This window comes from Rhinopithecus bieti, unplaced genomic scaffold (assembly GCF_001698545.2).
Source record: "Rhinopithecus bieti isolate Rb0 unplaced genomic scaffold, ASM169854v2 scaffold_34943, whole genome shotgun sequence".
Lineage (NCBI taxonomy): Eukaryota > Metazoa > Chordata > Mammalia > Primates > Cercopithecidae > Rhinopithecus > Rhinopithecus bieti.
Window position 1 is genome coordinate 1,102,588 of NW_016815584.1, and position 18,591 is coordinate 1,121,178.

General features: G+C 44.8%; 2 protein-coding genes and 1 long non-coding RNA gene across 4 annotated transcripts; 1 reads left to right on the forward strand and 2 right to left on the reverse strand.

Moving 5' to 3' along the window:
- Window positions 1-1,179: 1,179 nt before the first annotated feature.
- SLC39A2 (solute carrier family 39 member 2) lies at window positions 1,180-4,732 on the reverse strand. Of its 2 annotated transcripts, none has more exons than XM_017853467.1 (4): window positions 4,426-4,732; window positions 4,116-4,246; window positions 3,823-3,868; window positions 1,180-3,043 (listed from the first exon to the last, which is right to left on the reverse strand). In XM_017853467.1, exons 1-3 carry the CDS (start codon window positions 4,538-4,540, stop codon window positions 3,857-3,859), a joined length of 258 nt encoding a protein of 85 aa, XP_017708956.1. In that variant the 5' UTR covers window positions 4,541-4,732; the 3' UTR covers window positions 1,180-3,043; window positions 3,823-3,856. The 2 variants fall into 2 exon arrangements, with proteins under 2 accessions (XP_017708956.1, XP_017708955.1); XM_017853466.1 differs by having other exon boundaries at window positions 2,119-3,043; window positions 3,823-3,873.
- Window positions 4,158-8,119, forward strand: LOC108516144 (uncharacterized). The gene is made up of 3 exons (XR_001881733.1): window positions 4,158-4,297; window positions 4,699-6,293; window positions 7,617-8,119. It is a non-coding gene; the product is annotated as an uncharacterized LOC108516144 (long non-coding RNA).
- On the reverse strand, window positions 6,917-14,670 carry METTL17 (methyltransferase like 17). The gene is made up of 15 exons (XM_017853465.1): window positions 14,550-14,670; window positions 13,886-14,344; window positions 13,586-13,739; window positions 13,374-13,505; window positions 11,753-11,834; window positions 11,336-11,417; window positions 10,767-10,840; window positions 9,901-9,995; window positions 9,341-9,411; window positions 9,053-9,160; window positions 8,723-8,791; window positions 8,005-8,055; window positions 7,655-7,747; window positions 7,235-7,419; window positions 6,917-7,160 (listed from the first exon to the last, which is right to left on the reverse strand). The coding sequence occupies exons 2-15, from the start codon at window positions 13,958-13,960 to the stop codon at window positions 7,055-7,057; spliced, it is 1,377 nt and encodes a 458-aa protein (XP_017708954.1). The 5' UTR covers window positions 13,961-14,344; window positions 14,550-14,670; the 3' UTR covers window positions 6,917-7,054.
- Between the last annotated feature and the right edge of the window lie 3,921 nt (window positions 14,671-18,591).

Below are 18,591 nucleotides of genomic sequence, written 5' to 3' on the forward strand. Positions count from 1 at the left end.
CTGGGATTCTCCTGAAGACTGTCTCGTCGCAAGCTGCCAGCCGTTGAATGCAGCACCATTCTTATCTCCTGGCTGGTTCACCAAATTTTGTTTCCAGGCAAAACGGAGGGTCACGCTGCTATTTCTCATGGCCCAATAATGAGATGCAGATGAACTGGGGAGGAGGAGAGTTTTTATTTCTGTAATCGGTTACAGGGAGAAGGCCTGGAAATTATCGCCAGACCAACTCAAAATTACAAAGTTTTTCAGAGCTGATATACCTTGTAAGCTATATGTCTACATGTAAATGGGGTGCATTCATCTAAAGACATAAGTGATTAACTTATTTTGATCTATAACTAAGGTCTGAACCCAGAAGACCTGCTCCTGGAGTCTCAGTAAGCTTACTTCATCTAAATGGGTCTAGGTGCTGGGGTGGTTACCCTTATCTTGTCTCCTGCTAAATCATGGAGGTTTGGGGAGTTCCTTCATATGCCCAGTAAACTTGTTTGTGGAGGCCTGGGGAATTTCTTCAGACCCCCAATAAAACTTGTTTAATCCTAAATGGGTCCTCTTAAGAATTCCTTCATTATTTTGTCATGCTTTAAGTTTTGCCAGGAAAGGTCTAATCAAAACTCTTGATGGGCTTTTGTTACATTATGACCTTTGTATAGGCACTGGATTTTTTTTTAGCTTTTAATGTTTAACTTAACCAGTTGCAGTCTGTAATCCACGAACTGAAACAGGGCTTCTCTTCCACTGCAGCTGGCATATCTTGTGTTTATGAGTCTGACAGGCAAATATATCTGAAGCAGATCTCATACGCTGATCTGTGAGGGAGATAAGCCCCTTGTTTTGCTTGACTGGAAACAAGCAGGTGACAGGAATACTCTATCTAGAAATAAAAAGAAGGTCTGTGAGATGAAAATGTGATGGAGGCCTGTGTTAGTGAAACCTGGCTTGCCACAATAGTACCTGGCACATAGCCATTGTTCAATGTAGAAACTATTACAGTAGAAACTACTACACACTGGACAACTGTTCTGAGTGTATTACATGTTACCGCATTTAATACTAAATGGAAAATACAGTACTACGGTGCTTTAGGGAAATGATTTCCTGTGTTAGACGTATCTATCATCTATCTATCAATCATTTTTGCCTGAGGCTTGCCTTCTCACTGACCTATGGGTGTGTAAACTGGGCTTGTGAGGAGGCTTGTATTTCTTACTTGGTAGGAAGGGGAACAGGATCGAAAGGAGACAGAGACTGAGAAGAATGAATGTCCATGTTAAGGCTACTTGGGCTTCCATGCTGAAAATACCAGAAAGGGCCAACTCGTGAGGGTAATTGAAGTCACAGGGCACACTTCCTCTTTCCCCATTTCTCCACTAAGTTTGAGATATTCCTCCATCTCATGAGTTGGGAGCTATGCAATAGCCATCCTGTTCCTACCAATTCCAGCTAACCTGCTTTCGTATTTGTCCTCAGCAGTTTTTAAGAGAAGCAACACATTGTAGGGGTTACTTAGATGGAAAGACAATTGGTAAGGCAGGCAGAAGGAAAGCCAGTAAGTCCTGCAAGAGCCAAGTAATCACTCCAGGCATTTATTTTAATATCTGGCACCTTTTGCCCTCTCCAAGCACACTGCTTTTTAATACCTCAACACAAGGCAGCTGGAAGGATATAAAAGCTCAAAGAAGAGCAGTAGTGTCCCTGAGGCCACACAGGGCTCAGTGTGAAAAAATAGGAACCTAATGGAGATAGGCTCCATTCTGCCTGATCTCCATTTAGCCTGGACATGTTATGGGTGGCTGATAATAGGTACTGGGAATGGGGTGGTTATGGTAAGTGTAGGAACATAATTGATCCACATCATTTTGGTTTCTAACTTTCTTTCCTTTTAAATGCTGGGAACTGGCTCATTTTCTCAACTACAGTGGATAAGGTGGGAGGGGGTTATTGGAATTTTAGCCCATGTCTGGGGGTGTGGCTGGCAACTGACAGAATGGCTAGGGGCCCTAATTCCAGAATAAAATACTGCATTCAACACTTATCCTTCCCATTCCCTATTCCACCACTTCCTGTGCCAGATAGCTTTGAGGCAACCAGGAGAAATAAAATCCAGAATGGCTGAAGGAGGGTAAAATGGGCATTTTATTACACACAGTAGCATAAATGGGACAAGAATAAAATCTGGAGCATCTCTGTACCAATTCTCCAATTAAAAGCTACTTAACCTAAATATCTTTTTCTCAGTCCTGAGTGAGAAATGGGATCTCATGTAAAGGAAACCTGGGGTCCAGTCCAGTCCTATTGAATGCTATTTAGTCTCAGTAAAGAAATGTCGGAGGGCCAAAGCCATTTGGGAGGTCTCCCTGGGGATAGAGAGGTCATCCTAAATAGGTCCATCAGAAAAGCCAGGAATCTCTCAGGCCCATAGGGCAATAAAGGCCATGAAGGCAAACCCAGCGGCTACACAGCTCCACTTAGCTAGAGGGGCCTCTGGACTAGCTAGCTCCCGTGGAAGAATTTCTAGGAAGGTGACATACAGGAAGGTGCCAGCTGCCACACCCTCTAACACAGCCTGGGCTAAGCCCCGCCCTCCTTCAGAGTCCCTTTCAGTCACAGCCAGCCCCACGGCTAGGCCCAGGGGGGACATGAGAGCTAATAATAGTATGGAGAACACTGCCCATCGTGACCTGGTACCTAACTGCACTAGCCGCATTCCTACACCAAACACCACAAGCCCCTTATGAGCCAGGACAGCAAGGCAGAGCTGCACGGTAGCTGCTACTGTCGGCTGCAGCCCCACAGCTAGCCCTTCAAACACTGAATGAAAGGAGAGTGAGAGCAAGAGGATAAGGGCTCGGAGGGGACTCTTTGAGGGTGAGGGTAAATGTCCATGGCTGTGGAGTTCGAAGATATGAGCCCCACCCCATTCTTCCTCCTGCACTGCTGATCCTCTAGCAGCCCCAGGACAGCACTGCAATGCCAGCGACTCCAAAAAGAAGACAAAAAAGAAGCCCAGGGAGATGATGAGCTCTCCATAGGGATACTCCATCTAGAAACAAAAAGAAGGACTGTGAGATGAAAAGGAAGGGTAGGCAATGCATTGGATGGACATGGAATTGGGAGATTGAAGAGAATGAGAAAATGTGGTAACAGAACACAAGAAAGGGTAGGGGAATGAAGCCAAGAGTAGACATGGACATGTAACAACAAGAATGCCAGAGTGTGCTGGACACAGTGGCTCACGCCTGTAATCCTAGCACTTTGGGAGACTGAGGTGGGCGGATCACTTGTGGTCAGGAGATTGAGACCAGCCTGGCCAACATGATGAAACCCTGTCTCTACTAAAAACACAAAAACTAGCCAGGCATGGTGGCACGTGCCTGTAATCCCAGCTACTCAGGAGGCTGAGGCAGGAGAATCACTAGAACTCAGAAGGCGGAGGTTGCAGTGAGCCGAGATTGTGTTACTGCATTCCAGTCTGGGTGACAGAGAGATTTCATCTCAACAAACAAATGAAAAACAACAACAACAAAAGCCTGCCAGAGGGACTAAGGGACACAATCTCAAAAGAGTTAAAAATACGGGAAAATGATGTGAGGTGTATCAGAGGATCCAGGGAAAGAATGAAAGAGTAAAACAAGAGCTTTCCCTGGGGATCTATCAACTCAAAAGGATTGGGTTTGCTCCTCTTTTCCTCTACAATGTCTGAGCTAGGGAGCAGAAGGGATTCTTGGTACTCCTCATGTATTCCTCTCAAAAGGGTCTGGGTATGAAAGGCCTCTCTGGTTCTCCTCATCCCCCAGATAGGGGATGGTGGGAGGTACTTACATGAGCCGAATCAACATCACCAGAAGAATTTCTCTCACTTGCTGATCTGTTCTAAGGAGAAAGCAGCAGAAATTGAAGTGGGATGGAGCAGCGCAGCTTCCTGTCCCGTCCCTTCAGCAATTCTGTTTTCCTTAAAGCCTAATCTGACTTGCTTTCACCATCCCACACAAGAGCTGTCATTTTCCCTGTTGTTCCACCCATGTCCTTGGCTCCGTCTCTTTCCCACTCTCTTTCCTTTGTCCTGTTTATCCTTTTGGCCTCATAGACCTGCGGCTTGAAATCTCTGCTCTCACCTGCACCGTGAACTTCTGAATCTGTGATTCAATTTCCTCCAGGGCTTCAGCAGTCATATGCATGAACCCTGCTCCCAGGAAAACACCAGCAGAAATACAGCCCAGGAGTCTGAGGACTCGCCGGTGATGACCTAATAAAAAGCAGAAGTTAAACCCACTTGGCACTGAGGAGACAGACAAAGGTGAGTAAAGAGCAGCAGGCAGCACTCAATATCCCAAGGTTGGGGGTGGTGAGAGAATCAGAGCAAGGTGTCAGGACAGGGTTGAGGTGAGACTCAGGCTATGGAACAAAGATGGGGTAGGGCTATACCTCTGGCTGCATCAATCTGGAACCATTTGAAGCAGATGGGAGTAAGGCCACAGCCCAGAGTGAGAGCCAATAGGGCAAACAGGCAGCCAAGTTTTATTCCTAGTAGTTGCTCCATCTCTGGGGTGTAGAGTAAGTCCAGAAGTCAGAATGACAAGGGAGCTGTAATCTTTGGAGCAGGAGTGGTATCTTAGGTGGTCAACACTGGAGTGTCCACTCTCGTGAGTTTCAGGAGGCTGTTGGTATCTTCTTTCTGAGTTGCTTCTGCTTGTGCAGCATTGCAGAGCTGACAGATCCTGCTCCAGCTTCTAGCCCTCCCGCTGCATGGAGGCCCCTCCCCTGGTTCACGCCTTCCTGAGCTTGGAAACCAGAAACTCCAGACTCCTGCCAGGCACAGCCCAGTGGCGTCTTCTCCTCTTCAATGGCATGACTAATCCAAGAGCTATGGATAGTCTTAGTTCATGTGCTTGAGGTTGGTCTAATCCAAAATAGAAAAGTCTATGGTAGTTGCTTCCCAGCTATTTTGTAATGGGGACAATCTGGTCCTGTCTCACTCTGGACATTTGATCTAAGCCTTCCATACCCTCTCCACCGCATCTCAAGTCTTACAGGTTGCAATGCTGATACTTGAACCACTCGCTTTCAGAGGAGGTTTGGGGCCACCTGGAGGTAAAGAGGTGGGGCTGACAGGTGGTGCTGGTGGGAACCTGTGGGAACTAGTACATGAGGGAACTACCCTTTCCTGTAACCCCAGAAAAATAGCTGCAGGCATGGAAATGTCTAGTGGTAAGTTGATTTGTTTTTTTTCTTTCTGATTGGGACCAGTGTTGAGAGGAATGTGTTGAGATTTCTGGTATTACATTTATACTGTTACAACTTCTGACTGTGCCTGTTTCCTGGTAAGAACTGGAAAAAAAGACATTTAAGTTTTAAGACAAACGAAGCTGCTCTAGCCCTGAAACAACAAGGCCTAGGGGAAAACAGAAATTAACTGAGTAAATGGGAGGATTCTACCTGGATATAGAGGGGTGGGGGTAGAAGATTCAGTTCTGATGGGAATCACTCTTGATGGAAATGTGTGGGGCATTTCCCATACATACTCTAGGGTAGCTGAGCGACCCTGGGAAAGATAGAAGGGAAGGCGGTAGTGAAAGAGGCCAGGCAGCTGCTGATTACTCTATTCAGGTGGCCCACATAACAACCCTGAGACCTGTTGAGCCAGTTCTCAGAGCTCTGGAGGCAGCTTTCCTAGCTACTCCAGATTATCTTCCTAGGGAAGTCCTGGCCTCTGGTAGAAGCAGTATTCTTGTAGTGTTACTGGATGATTCTTACAGTGTTACTGGTCCCGCTGTTTGTTCTTGTGATCCAACAATGAGACGCAGACAGACTGGGAAAGAAGGGAGTTTATTTCTGCAACTGATTACAGGGAGGTCGGAGTAGCACACCAGACTAACTCAAAGTTACAAGCTTTTCTTTAGCTTTTATATACAATTCAAGCTCTGTGACTACCTGCAGGAATGTTTCCTAATTAATCTAAACTAGGGGTCTGCAGATAGAAGTTTTTTTTGTTTTTTTTTTTTAGAAACAAAGCAATAAATGATTTGATTTAGAAATAAAACCATTCCCATTATTGCAGCATTATCATCAGTCATTGAATGCTAAAGCTGTTTATGCTTCTTTTTCCCTGGGATGTCTGAACCTGGCAACTTTTCTTCCTATTCTTCTATGTTCTTAGCAAACCCACATCAAGGGTGTCTGTTCGCGTTTGAAATTCATCAGCATCAGAAAGAGCAAACATGTTGGCAGTATCTAGAAAACCATCAACATGAGCATGGGGCAGTTCATTTCGCTTTGCAGCTGATCCCACCATAGTGAGTACTTGCAGATATTTCTTAATCTTAAGTTGGTCCTGGTATGGGTTGTATGTGCAGGAATGCTTTATCACTCAACTAGATCTGAGGTAGGGGAAGTACAGGTGGGGCTTTAATGGGCTTGCTTTTTTTTGTATTCCAGCCTTCGTACTCAGGCACCAGGTTCCCCAATTCATTATACATTTTTCTTGCTTCTGCTTTTATGTTTAACTTGTACATTCATCATTATAGCAAAGGGCTTATAGAAATCTGGTTTTTCTACTTCTGCTTTAATGATCAGCGTACACATTCATCATTACAGCGAAGAGCTTATGGAGATCTGAACTGCCACAATAGGAGAGAGAGCTTGAGATTTGTGTGGGAAGCTTGGCACCAAAAATCTGAGGAAGCTCTTCATTACAGGATAGACCAGGATAATTAACTATACCTTTTACATTTTTTTTTAAAGAGAGGAGGTCTTGCTCTGTCACCTAGGCTGGAGTGCAGTGGTACAATCACAGCTCACTGCAGCCTTAACACCTGGGCTCAAATGATCCTCTTGCCTCAGCTTCCTGAGTGACTGGAAATGCAGGCACATGCCACTGTGCCCAGCTTCTACACTTTTTAAGAATCACAAAATCCACTTCCATTCTTTAAAAATTTATTATTAAAAATCTCAAACAAACACAGACATATGGGGATACCAGCATTCCCCTCCTGGATACCAGGTAGTGGCAGCCCTGGCAGGCATGATAGAAGAAAATACTTGTTAGACATCCTTGTCAACTCTCAGAGGGATCTTGAGCAGTGGATGGAGGAAACGCAGAAGGAGTAAGCACAGGTAAAAGATCTCCCCAGGAGCTGACACGGGCACAACGATACAAATCCCTATGGAAATGAGACGTTAATGTGGGCTGCAGGTTCTTGCCACATCCCACTAATTTTGGTCACACTCCCTATACCTGCCATGCCGGTGGGCTGTGATCACAGCATGCTGCATATGCCCATCTGGACAGCACAAGTGACAATGCACATGGCGAGGTCGTTTAAGGACAGGCTGAGTGATACGGGGCCAGCGATTAGCCTCCTCTGGAGACCCCCGAGCAAGGATCACCATAGAGAACTTTTCTTCCTTTGGTTTCTTGTTCTAAGGTAAGGAACATACAGACTGTTTAGAAGAAAAAGATACGGGAAAAAAGTTTGTAAAGCCCCTTCTTCCCCATTCCTGCAGTCCTTTTTTACAATGTTTAAATCATATACACGTAGGCCCTAAAGTCGCTAGGCTATTCTATGAATTATCCAACTCCTCCTAACTCTGACTCTTTTTCTTCCTGTTTCTTCCAGGATGTTTGCTTCCTGCTGCAATATCCCCAGGTACCTACCCAGCTGAAGGGGATGGGATGGTACGCCTGTGAGAAGCTACAGGCCAGCGGCCTAGAGGTTGTCAACTGGGGACAAGGGAGTTCATGGGGACACTGTGAACACATAAAAAAATGAGGTAAGACAAAAGAGCCATCAATCACAAAACTTAAAAACTAAGATTAATAGAGTCAAAAGGGGCCAGGGAGAATGGAGGATAGGAACGGTGGGTAGGAAGAGCCAGGAGAATCACTAGGTAGGAACTGCATAGGAACACAAAGTAGTGAAGAGTGGCTTAGCTTTACCATCTTACTTTTCCTGGCCACACCTGAGTTCAGATCTGTGTGGTGGGACAGGTAGAAGTAATATTTACCGGGGCAAAGACAAAACCAGGTCGAGGGTCCAAAGGTGACTTCTCTTTTCCCTGAAATCAAAGGAAATAAAAGAAATAAAGCTGGGCCAGGCGTCTATTTTCATAACTCAATCTCTGCAGTCAGTAAACTGAGGACTCCTTTAACATTCAATTCTAATAACTATTAACTATGTCCTTTGCGTTAAGCTGGCTGCATCTTTAATATTCCAGACAAATAACTTTCTCTTTGCTGCAGGAGAAAGGCAAGAACTTGGCACATAGTACGGTGCTCTCCCTTGTCAGCAACCTCCACTCTCAAAAAAATCCCACTCCAGGACAATTAAATTTATGATTATACACTGGCTCATACTCTCCCTCAGTGACAAGGTTCTTGGCTCAGCAATGCCCCAGATTAGGACTCCGCAAACTTTCTTTTAAAGGGCCAGAGAGTAGGCAAAATCTATCTCTGTCCCAACTACTCAACTCTGCTGTTTGTAGTGTGAAAGCAGTCACAGACAACAGAGGCACAAATAAGCATGGCTTATATAAAAACAGGTGGCAGGTCGGATTTGATCCACAGGCTCTCATTTGCCAACCACTGCTCTGTATCAGAATGACTTTATATGCCCAGTTTCCTGAGAGTCACCCTTGTCAATATATGACAGTCTCTTTAGTTTTTAAGAGACTAACAGTAATTAGTGACATATGCGTGGGGGAGTGAGGGAAGAAGAAGCCTTACCTTAAGGACCAGATCCCTGGCATCCATGAGAAGTCTGTGCCCAGCTTTTGTTCCATTCTCCACCAGTACCTGTTCACAAAAGGGAAAAATACGCAGAAGACTTAAATTACATGAAAGTGTAAATGTCAGTAGCTCTGTAAAAGCATCATAGATGGAGAAGGGGTCCTAAGAAGAAATACACATTATATATCAGGATGGAGACCCTCAAAGAGGGATAAAGAAACCCATAAAGGAGAAAAATGGTGAAGAACGAAGACAACGAGAGAAGCAAAGGCATGAAATCCATGAAGCTGCTTTAAGACTTAAGGAGAAAAAGGAATTTTAACTCACCAGGAAATGACCTGTCTTACGCCATAAGGTTTGAACTACCTCAGTGCGGTCAGCCCTGCTGGGCAGTTCACTTAAGGAAAAGGCTGATACTACTACATCAAACTGCACCTGAGGACCAAGACAAAGAACATGACACACTCAACATCTCTGCATCCCACGAATATAATAAAGTCCTAGCCGATCAATTTCTTTTATCTTCTGACACTCAGTGCTGGGCTGCAAAGCTCAAGCCATAGTTTTCCATCTGCTACATTCCACATTTAGAATATTCTAAACACTGCCACTTGCCTTGGGTGATACAGGTAGAAACTGTCTGAAAAAGACACCTGGAATATAAGGCTCCCCAGATTCTGAACCACCTGTGGAGAAAAGAAGAGGCAACTTTGAGTGTAGGAAGTTAGGTATAAACTGAAGAGATATCCAGATAAGAAACATGGCCCCAAGAATAGGGAAAGTGTCTATCAAAAAGGGCAGGGATGAGCCAGATATGGTGGCGCATGCCTGTAATCCCAGCTACCCCAGAGGATGAAGTGGGAGGATGGTCTGAGGCCAGGGGTTTGAGACCAGCCTGGGTAACAGGTTCTAATTAAAAAACAACAACAACAACAACAACAACAACAAAAAAAACCGGCAGGGAGAATATTAGGCCTCTTGTCCTTTGAATCTTACCCAACCCATCTTCAGTCCAGCAGAAACCTCTAATACCACCCTTTGCTTGACCATAACTTTAAAAGTAAACCAGATTCATCTTAATTTTTACCCTCTTCTCTACTTCCCAGTAAAACACTTTTACTAGTACCCCTTTGCTTTCTTAACTCCCTCAACTTTGGAAGTGCTCTTGTACTCACCTTTCAGTAGTTTTTCTGCCAAAGCCAACATGTCAGTTGATTTGTCCACACACACATATTCACGTAGGCTCTGGCCCCAAATACTGTTAGCAGCCCTAAGATGGCAAAATTATTATAAATCACCAATTCCCATGACCAAGAGTCATCTCTACAAGAGACCCATTTACACCCAACCCCACCCTGGGAAAAGAGAGTGTTACGTTAAAATAGTTGTATAGTTAGTAATAAAATAACTAATAGTGTTATTTTCTTGTTTTATTTACAACTCCTTTAAAAAAAAAGTAGACTCAGCTGGGCACAGTGGCTCATGCTTGTAATCCCAGCACTTTGGGAGGTGGAGGCAGGTGGATCACAAGGTCAGGAGTTTGAGACCAGCCTAGCCAATATGGTGAAACCCTGTCTCTACTAAAAATACAAAAATTAGCTGGGTGTGGTGGCCGGCACCTGTAGTCCCAGCTACTTGGAAGGGTGAGGCAAGAGAATCACTTGAACCTGGGAGTGGAGGCTGCAGTGAGCCGAGATCATGTCACTGCACTCCAGCCTGGACGACAGAGCGAGACACCATCTCCAAAAAGAGAAAAAAAAAGGTAGACTCAAAATATTATTTGTAGGCAAAAAAACTTTGATAATTCCTTTTCTTTTTAATTTTTCTAAACATGCGCCTTTTTTTCACTTGACATTTCTTTAAGTTCTGGCCCCAATCCATATACCTTCTTCTGCCTTGCCTAATCTGATGGAAGAAACATTATAGATTCCCAACTTGCCTTTTCTCCCTCTGGTTTTCCAGTCTCTTAATTTTGGAGTGGTGTAAGTATGGCTTTCTAGAGCTAAAATTGACCAAGACAAGGCCGAAGAAAGTTACTCACCAGGTGACAGAACCAGTACCCGAGCCAAAGTCCATCAAAGTTTGTGGCTGAAATGCTGGATTTCGAGCCCGGATCTGAAGAAATATACAACATCCCACAGCAGAGTAATTAGATACTTATTTAGGACCTTGATAAATATGAATTAGGAGCCTATCACAGAGGATGTGAGATGTGAATGCCTTTTGAGATTCAATATAAATACCTTATGGGATAAGAATCTCTTAAAATACTGATTCTAAACCTTTCTTGGGTCACAGAAAGCTTTCACAGGATAAAGAGAACGTCTTTATTTTGTATTTTTTTAAGAGATGAGGTCTCACGCTGTCACCAGGCTGGAGTACAGTGGAGATCACAGCTCACTGCAACCTCAAACTGGCTCAAGCAATCCTCCTGCCTCAGCCTCCCAAACAGCTGGGACTGCAGGCGGGAGCCCACCATGCCCAGCGGAGATCCTCTTTAAAAAAAAAAATGCATATGCAATGTCCCAAGAATCCCCATCCTAGAAAACTACTTTATTAATAGGGAACTGATGGTCAAAAAGTTCAGGTTGGAAGTTAAGGGACTTTCACCTCATGGAATGCTCTGGAGACTGCTGCAAAGCCACCATCCAGTCTTGCTGCCATATACACCAGGCTCAGTCCCTCAGTGTAGCTGCCATTAAAATCAGAGAGTCGTACATACTAGTAAATAACCTTAATCCCATAGTTACCTTCTAGATTTAGAAAATGACATCTTGGAAAGGGCTCTTCCAGCTCAGGCCTTTCACTCTCCAATACCAAAGGGTCCTGGGGAACCTTACAAACACTAAATCTTCAAACTTCAGTGTTCGAAACTTTGAACTTTAACTTTTTCAAATACTAAATTGATCCTTTTAAGGTCAGGTGATGTAAAAAAAAATACTAAATTGATTGTGTAATTGTACTCCCCCAACTCTCTTTCTAAAGTCTGCCTTTTCTTTCTTGTGCACCTCTTCTAGGCCCCCTTACCTCAGCTCTTGCCAATGATAGGTAGTTTTACGTAGTGCATGTAGCACTGCTCCACGAAGTTTCTCCTCTGTCTGAGATAAGTCTGTGGTGAGAACAAGGACTGGAAGTCAGGACCTAGGGAGAACAGGGCTCAAATCCAATATCTGAATATACTGCCCACCCAGTCCTCCCTGATTCCACCTAAGAAAGTTTTAAAGCTCAAGAGAGACAACAAACCTAGAGAAAAGTTTCAGGCAAGAATTAACAGTAACTACTACCACTAACAGATTGTTTCAAATAGCATTTTGCTTCTAAGAATGGTTTATTCAGCTTAATCAATCCTGTCCCACAGGTTTTACATTAAAGGAAAGTGTGATAAAAATTTAAAGGGTAAGCCGGGCGTGGTGGCTCACACCTGTAAGCTCAACACTTTGGGAGGCTGAGGCAGGTGGATCACAAGGTCAGGAGTTCAAGAACAGAACAGCCTGACCAACATGGTGAAACCCTCTCTGTACTAAAAATACAAAAATTAGCCAGGCGTGGTGGCGTGCACCTGTAGTCCCAGCTATTTGGGAAGCTGAAGCAGGAGAATCACTTGAAACCCGGAGGCAGAGGTTGTGGTAAGTTGAGATCGTGCCACTGCACTATATAGCCTGGGCAACAGAGCAAGACTCTGTCTCCAAAAAAAAAAAAAAAAAAAAAAAAAATTAAAGGGTAGGCCAAGGGCACTATTTTTTGGATTTCTTCACTTCTCCAAAATTTAAGGTTTTGATGATCTCCACTTTTCCTATGGAGAGGAAAGAAATTTGAAAATCTAGGTCTCATGACTGTTCAGTTCAGTACTATTTAGCAAGTATCTACTGACCACCTACTATGAGCCAGGTACTGTGAGGTGTGCAGGGAATGCAAGATGAATAAATGGTAATGTTAAGGAGCTCACAATCATGAAACTAACTTGATGAATTATATTTACCCTCTTATCCCAGAAGAGGGTTTCAGTACTGGGTAGAGGTCATCCAGGAACTTTATTTTACCTGAATAAAAACTTAGAAGGTCCTAATCCAGTGGACTTGCAGGAAAAAAACAAGTATCTAGATTTTAACAGTATATTGGTGGCCAGGCACGTTGGTTCACGCCTGTAATCCCAGCACTTTGGGAGGCCAAGGCGGGTGGATCACCTGAGGTCAGAAATTCAAGACTAGCTTGGCCACCATGACGAAACCCTGTCTCTACTAAAAATACAAAAGTTAGCCGGGTGTGGTGGTGCACGCCTGTAATACCAGCTACTGAAGAGGCTGAGGCAGGAGAATCACTTAAACCTGGGAGGCGGAGGTTGCAGTGAGCCGAGATCGAGCCATTGCACTTCAGCCTGGGTGACAGAGCAAGACTCTGTCTCAAAGCAAAAACAAAAAACAAAACAAACAAAAAACAGTATATTGGGACATTCTAACCTTTACCTAAGCAATCTCTAGAATAATCTACCTTCTTTTAGTAAGGCATCATTGTAACAACTGCTGCTCTGGTTAGAAAGTCAAATAAGAGACTTCAGTACCTGTTCGAGAGACTGTAAAATTATTTCTTACTCTTCATTTCTAACCGATATTTCAATCTGGCCTACTTTTTAATTATTCGTAAGTCCTACCTGGGTTTTCCAGGAATTTCTTCTCAAGATGCCTAGCCCGTCTTTGCAACTCCTCTGGCTCTACAGGCAAATGTCTGCTCCAGAGATAATTGGTCAGTGTTTGCACCTGATTCTCCATAGTGGGAGCATTTTCTGTGGGCCAAAGATGAAAAGCGGAATCACTTGCATGCAGGTCCAGTCCCGTTTCTTCTCCCTTTCCAGCCGTTACTCACCAAGTAGCAGTAACTGGGCACCGTTAGCCAGTGCCTGTGGCAGCCGCACGTGTGGTAGGTTTAGGATGCCAGGGTGCTGGCGATGAGGCCTCTTCTGCAGGAAATCGGACTTGTTATCTATCTGGGTCACTCCAGGTACTAGTGCGGCGAGCGCCTGCAGGGAGAGAAAGGAAGGTTGATTTCCTGGCAGAAAGGAAAGTTGCTCGCTAGGGTGGGGGCTGCCAGGAGCGCTCCTCCTCCGCGCGGAGATGTCTCTGCAGATCCAGAGTCTCTCCGTGAGCCGGCAAGGTAGGCACTCACCCGGGCCTGGGGAGCTACTCCGAGGCCGGAGAACCATCTTCCTAATGTCACCAGACACTTCAGTGACCCCGCCATGGCTTCGGAGGCGAACCGGAAACGGAAATGTAGGTGCCTGTGACCCTCAGTCACAACGCCGCAAGTAGCAGCCTTCGCAGAACGTACCCCGACAGTTTCAGCCAACCAGAAGAGCGAGTGTTTGCCAGCAGCCAATAAGCAATGGTTATATAAATATCCTTGAGGCGGAAACCGTGTTTGGGCCGACTTGGAGGCTGCGTTGGGCCTGGTCACCGGCGCCAGAAATCAAGAGGGTGGGGCGGGACGGGGGCTGGATGGAGTTGGGTGTGAGCGCGCCATTGACCGGCAAAGACTGTTTCTGGGAGTACTGACTTCCTGTGTTCTTTGCATTCCTCCGCGGAGAACTCTGAGTCTTGGGTTGTTTCCCTGTGTGAAAAAGGGAGACTGCAGTAACGGAAAGAAGAGAAGAGAAACATCATATTTAAGAGACTGAAGATAACAGAAATTAATAGTTAAATAATTATTGAATAGTTAATAGTTTGATAAATATTAAACCTAGTTAATAGGTTTATTTTATTTTAGTTTTTTACATTTGTTAATTTCTCTTCAAATGAGACCAGTCTTCTTAGTAAGCTAACATAACACTTACTGAGAACACCTACGCGCTAGGTCCTTCAGGGAAAAGGACTGAAACCCACTTCACAGAAAACTTGGTTCTGACGGGGACCCTCCTGAGTCTGCTGCTAGATCAGACTGTTTTCCCCAGGCCCAGGACTTCTACAGTAGCCGTCGTGACTACCTGAGGTGCAGAATCTCAGGTGGGTCCAGCCACTCTTGTGACGTGATAATGTAGACAGGGTAATGGTCTCCAGAGTCTGCAGGCCCATCAACTCCTTCATTCACCAGAGCATCAGAAGGATAAATGGCGTATGCAAGACCATATCTACTTTCGGAATGTGACAGTGCACAACTGCTACCTCAGTCTCCAAACGCTTGAGCTCATCCAGTGGGTGATTTCTGTGGGTTCCTGCCCCCCTAATTTCTGTTACAGGTTTAGGATGTTCTCCCAGCATATCCACTTGACTTGTGTGTGGAACCAGCCAGTTCATCTGGAGGGCTACACTCCTGGGTCATCAGGCCCTTCCACAGGTGGTCCAGGGATCTCAGGCCCCAGCACCCTAATTGGACTGCACTTCTGTGGTCCTCTCCCTTATTTGACTTCTTCCCCAAATCTGCAGCCCTCACCGACCGCAGCCTGCCAGCTCTCTCAGGGCTCCTCATCTCGGGGTGAGGTGGGGTGAGAAGACATGGGTGGACAAGGGAGAAGGGCTGCTCTGCCTCTTCCATGTGGAACCATCTTTCCTGTAGATGAATGCAGGGCCCACTGACACATCCTAGGCTGACACTTGCCTCTTTTCCAGCTTTTCCTTAGTCCTCCTTTTACCTAGGAATCTTTCCTGGGTGCTCAAAAGGGTCACCACAGTGACCTCTACCCCTCCAGTGAGAATGCTCATATTCGTAGTAGTGATCCTGTGTGTGCTCTGGGCTGAGGATTCTGCCCTAGAGATATCTGAGGAGTGGAACCATTAAATTGATACCTGTTGATGATATCTCTCCAGACTATTAACAAGTCCACAACCCAGGCAGTCTCAAAGGTTCTTACTCCTGAAGTCATCCCTCATTTTTTGTGCTAATCTTGCCCAAATGCCAAGGTGCTGGCGATGGGGCCTCTTCTTGCCCAAATGCAAAGATAATTCTGAAGATTGGGCCATACTAGATGTGTGTGTTGGAAGATCTGCCAAGATTCTACTGTCAGCTAGTCAGAGCTCTTGAGTAAATCTCTCAGCTTCTTGTCCTCAGAATTCTATTCATATAGGTGAGAGCATGTCATGGCTCCAAAAGCCACCATCCAAATTATGGGCATTTGCTGCCCATAAAGCTTTGTGAAATGATTCCTTGTAGGAAATTTGTCCAAGGGAATCACCAGATTTCACGTGCCTTCATAGTAGTTCAACTCCAAAGGTCTATGTGGGGGCTTCACACAATGTTTGTGCTCCACACAATGTTTGCACTCCAGGATAAGAGAAGGAGAGAAGGGAGAAAGGAATGCAACTTCCACCTCACTGGTAGTGTATGAATGGCCTCTTCAAACATGACCTGTCTGGGATTCTGAGTCATTATAGTTTCCCTGCAGCAGTAGGAGCCATCTTGACTTTGTCTCTGAATCTCAGTGTCTATCTTATTCTGTGCTTGGGTTTTAGTAGGTTATCAGTGTTTGCAGAAGTGACCCTGCCTGATTTGTTGTGGGCTGTGAAGCTCAGTGTCTACCCTTTTCCCTCAGTAGGCCACTGGGAGGACAGATGATGCTCAAGTTTGCTTTTTTCTTCTTGGTCTTATGTCACTTACTGCTTTCTTTTCTTTTTTTTCTAGTCTATTGTTTTCTTTTAAGACAGGTGACATTCTGTCACCCAGGCTGGAGTGCAGTGGTGAGAACATGGCTCACTGCAGCCACACATCCTAGGTTCAAGCGATTCTCCTACATCAGCCTCCTGAATAGCTGGGACCACAGATGTATGCCACTGTGCCTGGCTAATTTTTTATTTTTTTCTAGAGATGGAATCTTTCCATGTTGCCCAGGCTGGTCTTGACCTCCTGAGCTCGAGCAATCCTCTGTCCTTGGCTTCCCAAAGTGCTGAGATTATAGGCATAAGCCACCCTGCCTGGCCTTAATCTATTGTTTCCTTTCTCTCCCACCCTCCCACTTCTTTTCTTCCTCCCTTCTTTTCTTCCTTCCTTTTTTTCACAACACAAGATTTCTTCTAATGTAAATATTTGATTCGTTATGATTAATTAAAAAAAAACTGGGGTGCAAATCAGAATCAATAACATTTTTTTTCTTACTCCTTGGGAGCTCATTTGACTTTTGAGTGGAAAAGAGGCAGATCCCAGGCAAAGCCTCAGTCTCTTGGCCTAAGGCAGGGAGAGGCATGAGTCAGATCAAATGATGATTCATCTGAGTCTCAACTATGAAGAAACTCACGGATTGTACAGGGTTTTCTGGTGCAGTCGGCTTCCTTGTGTTGTGACTTGGCTGATTAACTCATATTCAAGGCCAGAACTACTGCTGCTATTGAGACTAATCCAATTACGAAGTATTCTGCTGTGGAACAGGGATCTGCCAATTGGATCTGATCTCCTTTGGCAAAAATCTATGTTGAGGAAAGCAAGGAGGTTCCGGAGGGATTTTAGATTTTTAAAATTCTGGCTGGGGCAGACCCAGCATGGCTTCCTACAGATATAGGATGGGGGATCACCACAGAGCAGTGTTAGTCTTGTCATGGGATGGCATGAAAGGATCGCTGATATCTTCAGAAGATGAGTCCCGGTCACACAGGAGCTTCTTTAGAGGTGCAGTGTGAACTCTTAACACATGGATAAAGTATTAGAGGAAAATCCAAAGACTGGACACTCACTGGGAGTCTCGTATATCTCTCCTGAGGGACTGAGACCCTGAAATGGGGACCAGAATGGCCATGGCAGTGAGAGAATGTAGAAGTCTTTCTATTCTCAGTTAATGTTTCTCAAAATCTAAAAATTATCCCATTAAAATGCTCTGTGTTAGGGGCCTCTATTATCTAACAACTGGGTCAGTGGTTTCTAGTTCAGACTTAGGAGAGGAATCCCAAGAAGGAAACTCAGGCTTATCATCTACTTCTCCAAGCCTTCTAGAAATACCATTTCTAATGTACTGGCCTGCAACAGGGACTAATTCAAGACAGAACTTTCCAGAAGGATCTGTCTGTGTTTTTGAGAATCACTGGGAATGGCCGGCACAGCCACCTAGCCTAGGAGACCTGCTATTATGCAGAAAATGAAGAAAAAATGTGAGAAGAAAGGAATGAAGAAAGAGAAGATAAAGAGGAAGGAAAAGACATTTATCTATGATATGGAGTTTATTTTTCATTCTTGAGTTGGTGGAATTCTTTACTGACCGTGTTAGGTGTGCCACACTCTGTGTTAAGGGCTAAAGCTAGGAGAGGAGGAGACCGTGTTATGGGAAGTGGTATTTTTTTTCTTGTACAAATCTTGTTCCAAATTTCAAATTTCCATTTTGAATTTGGTGAAGATGTTTTTATTCAAGCTCTGATAGTACTATGGGCATCAGACATCTATGAAATCTTCGACAAGCCAGTTCAACTTCCTCTCCCTCTTTCTTCTTCTTCTTCTTCTTTTTTTTTTTTTGGAGACAGAGTTTTGCTCTTGTTGTCCAGGCTGTAGTGCAATGGCATGATCTCGGCTCACTGCAACCTCTGCCTTCTGGGTTCAAGCGATTCTCCTGCCTCAGCCTCCCGAGTAGCTGGGTTTACAGGTGCGCGCCACTGTAGCCAGGTAATTTTTTTTTTATTTTTTGTATTTTTAGTGGAGATGGAGTTTTTCTATGCTGGCCAGGCTGGTCTCGAACTCCTGACCTCAGGCAATCCACCTGCCTCGGCCTCCTAAAGTGAGCCACCATGCCTGGCCTCTTTCTTCTTTTTAATCCTACTCCAGCACGCCAAAGAGCCATGTTATATAAAGGGGGGCCTAAAACCCAAAAGAAATAGAGCAAGGGAGGGCCATTTCAAGGAGGAACCCAGCTTCTTTTTTGTTTTTAGCAACACCCCTGTTTCTCTCTTCATACAAACATTCTCCAT

What these genes read in the sequence shown, in the direction of transcription:
- SLC39A2 (XM_017853466.1), bottom strand. Translation starts at nt 4,540, where the DNA reads ATGGAGCAACTACTAGGAATAAAACTTGGCTGCCTGTTTGCCCTATTG. An exon ending in CCAGATTGATGCAGCCAGAG is followed by an intron (nt 4,247 to 4,425) that starts GTATAGCCCTAC and finishes GCTTTTTATTAG; the next exon opens with GTCATCACCGGCGAGTCCTC. An exon ending in GTGATGTTGATTCGGCTCAT is followed by an intron (nt 3,044 to 3,822) that starts GTAAGTACCTCC and finishes TTTTGTTTCTAG; the next exon opens with ATGGAGTATCCCTATGGAGA.
- METTL17 (XM_017853465.1), bottom strand. Translation starts at nt 13,960, where the DNA reads ATGGCGGGGTCACTGAAGTGTCTGGTGACATTAGGAAGATGGTTCTCC. An exon ending in GAAATTCCTGGAAAACCCAG is followed by an intron (nt 11,835 to 13,373) that starts GTAGGACTTACG and finishes TTCTCACCACAG; the next exon opens with ACTTATCTCAGACAGAGGAG. An exon ending in GGCAGAAAAACTACTGAAAG is followed by an intron (nt 9,412 to 9,900) that starts GTGAGTACAAGA and finishes TTTTCTCCACAG; the next exon opens with GTGGTTCAGAATCTGGGGAG.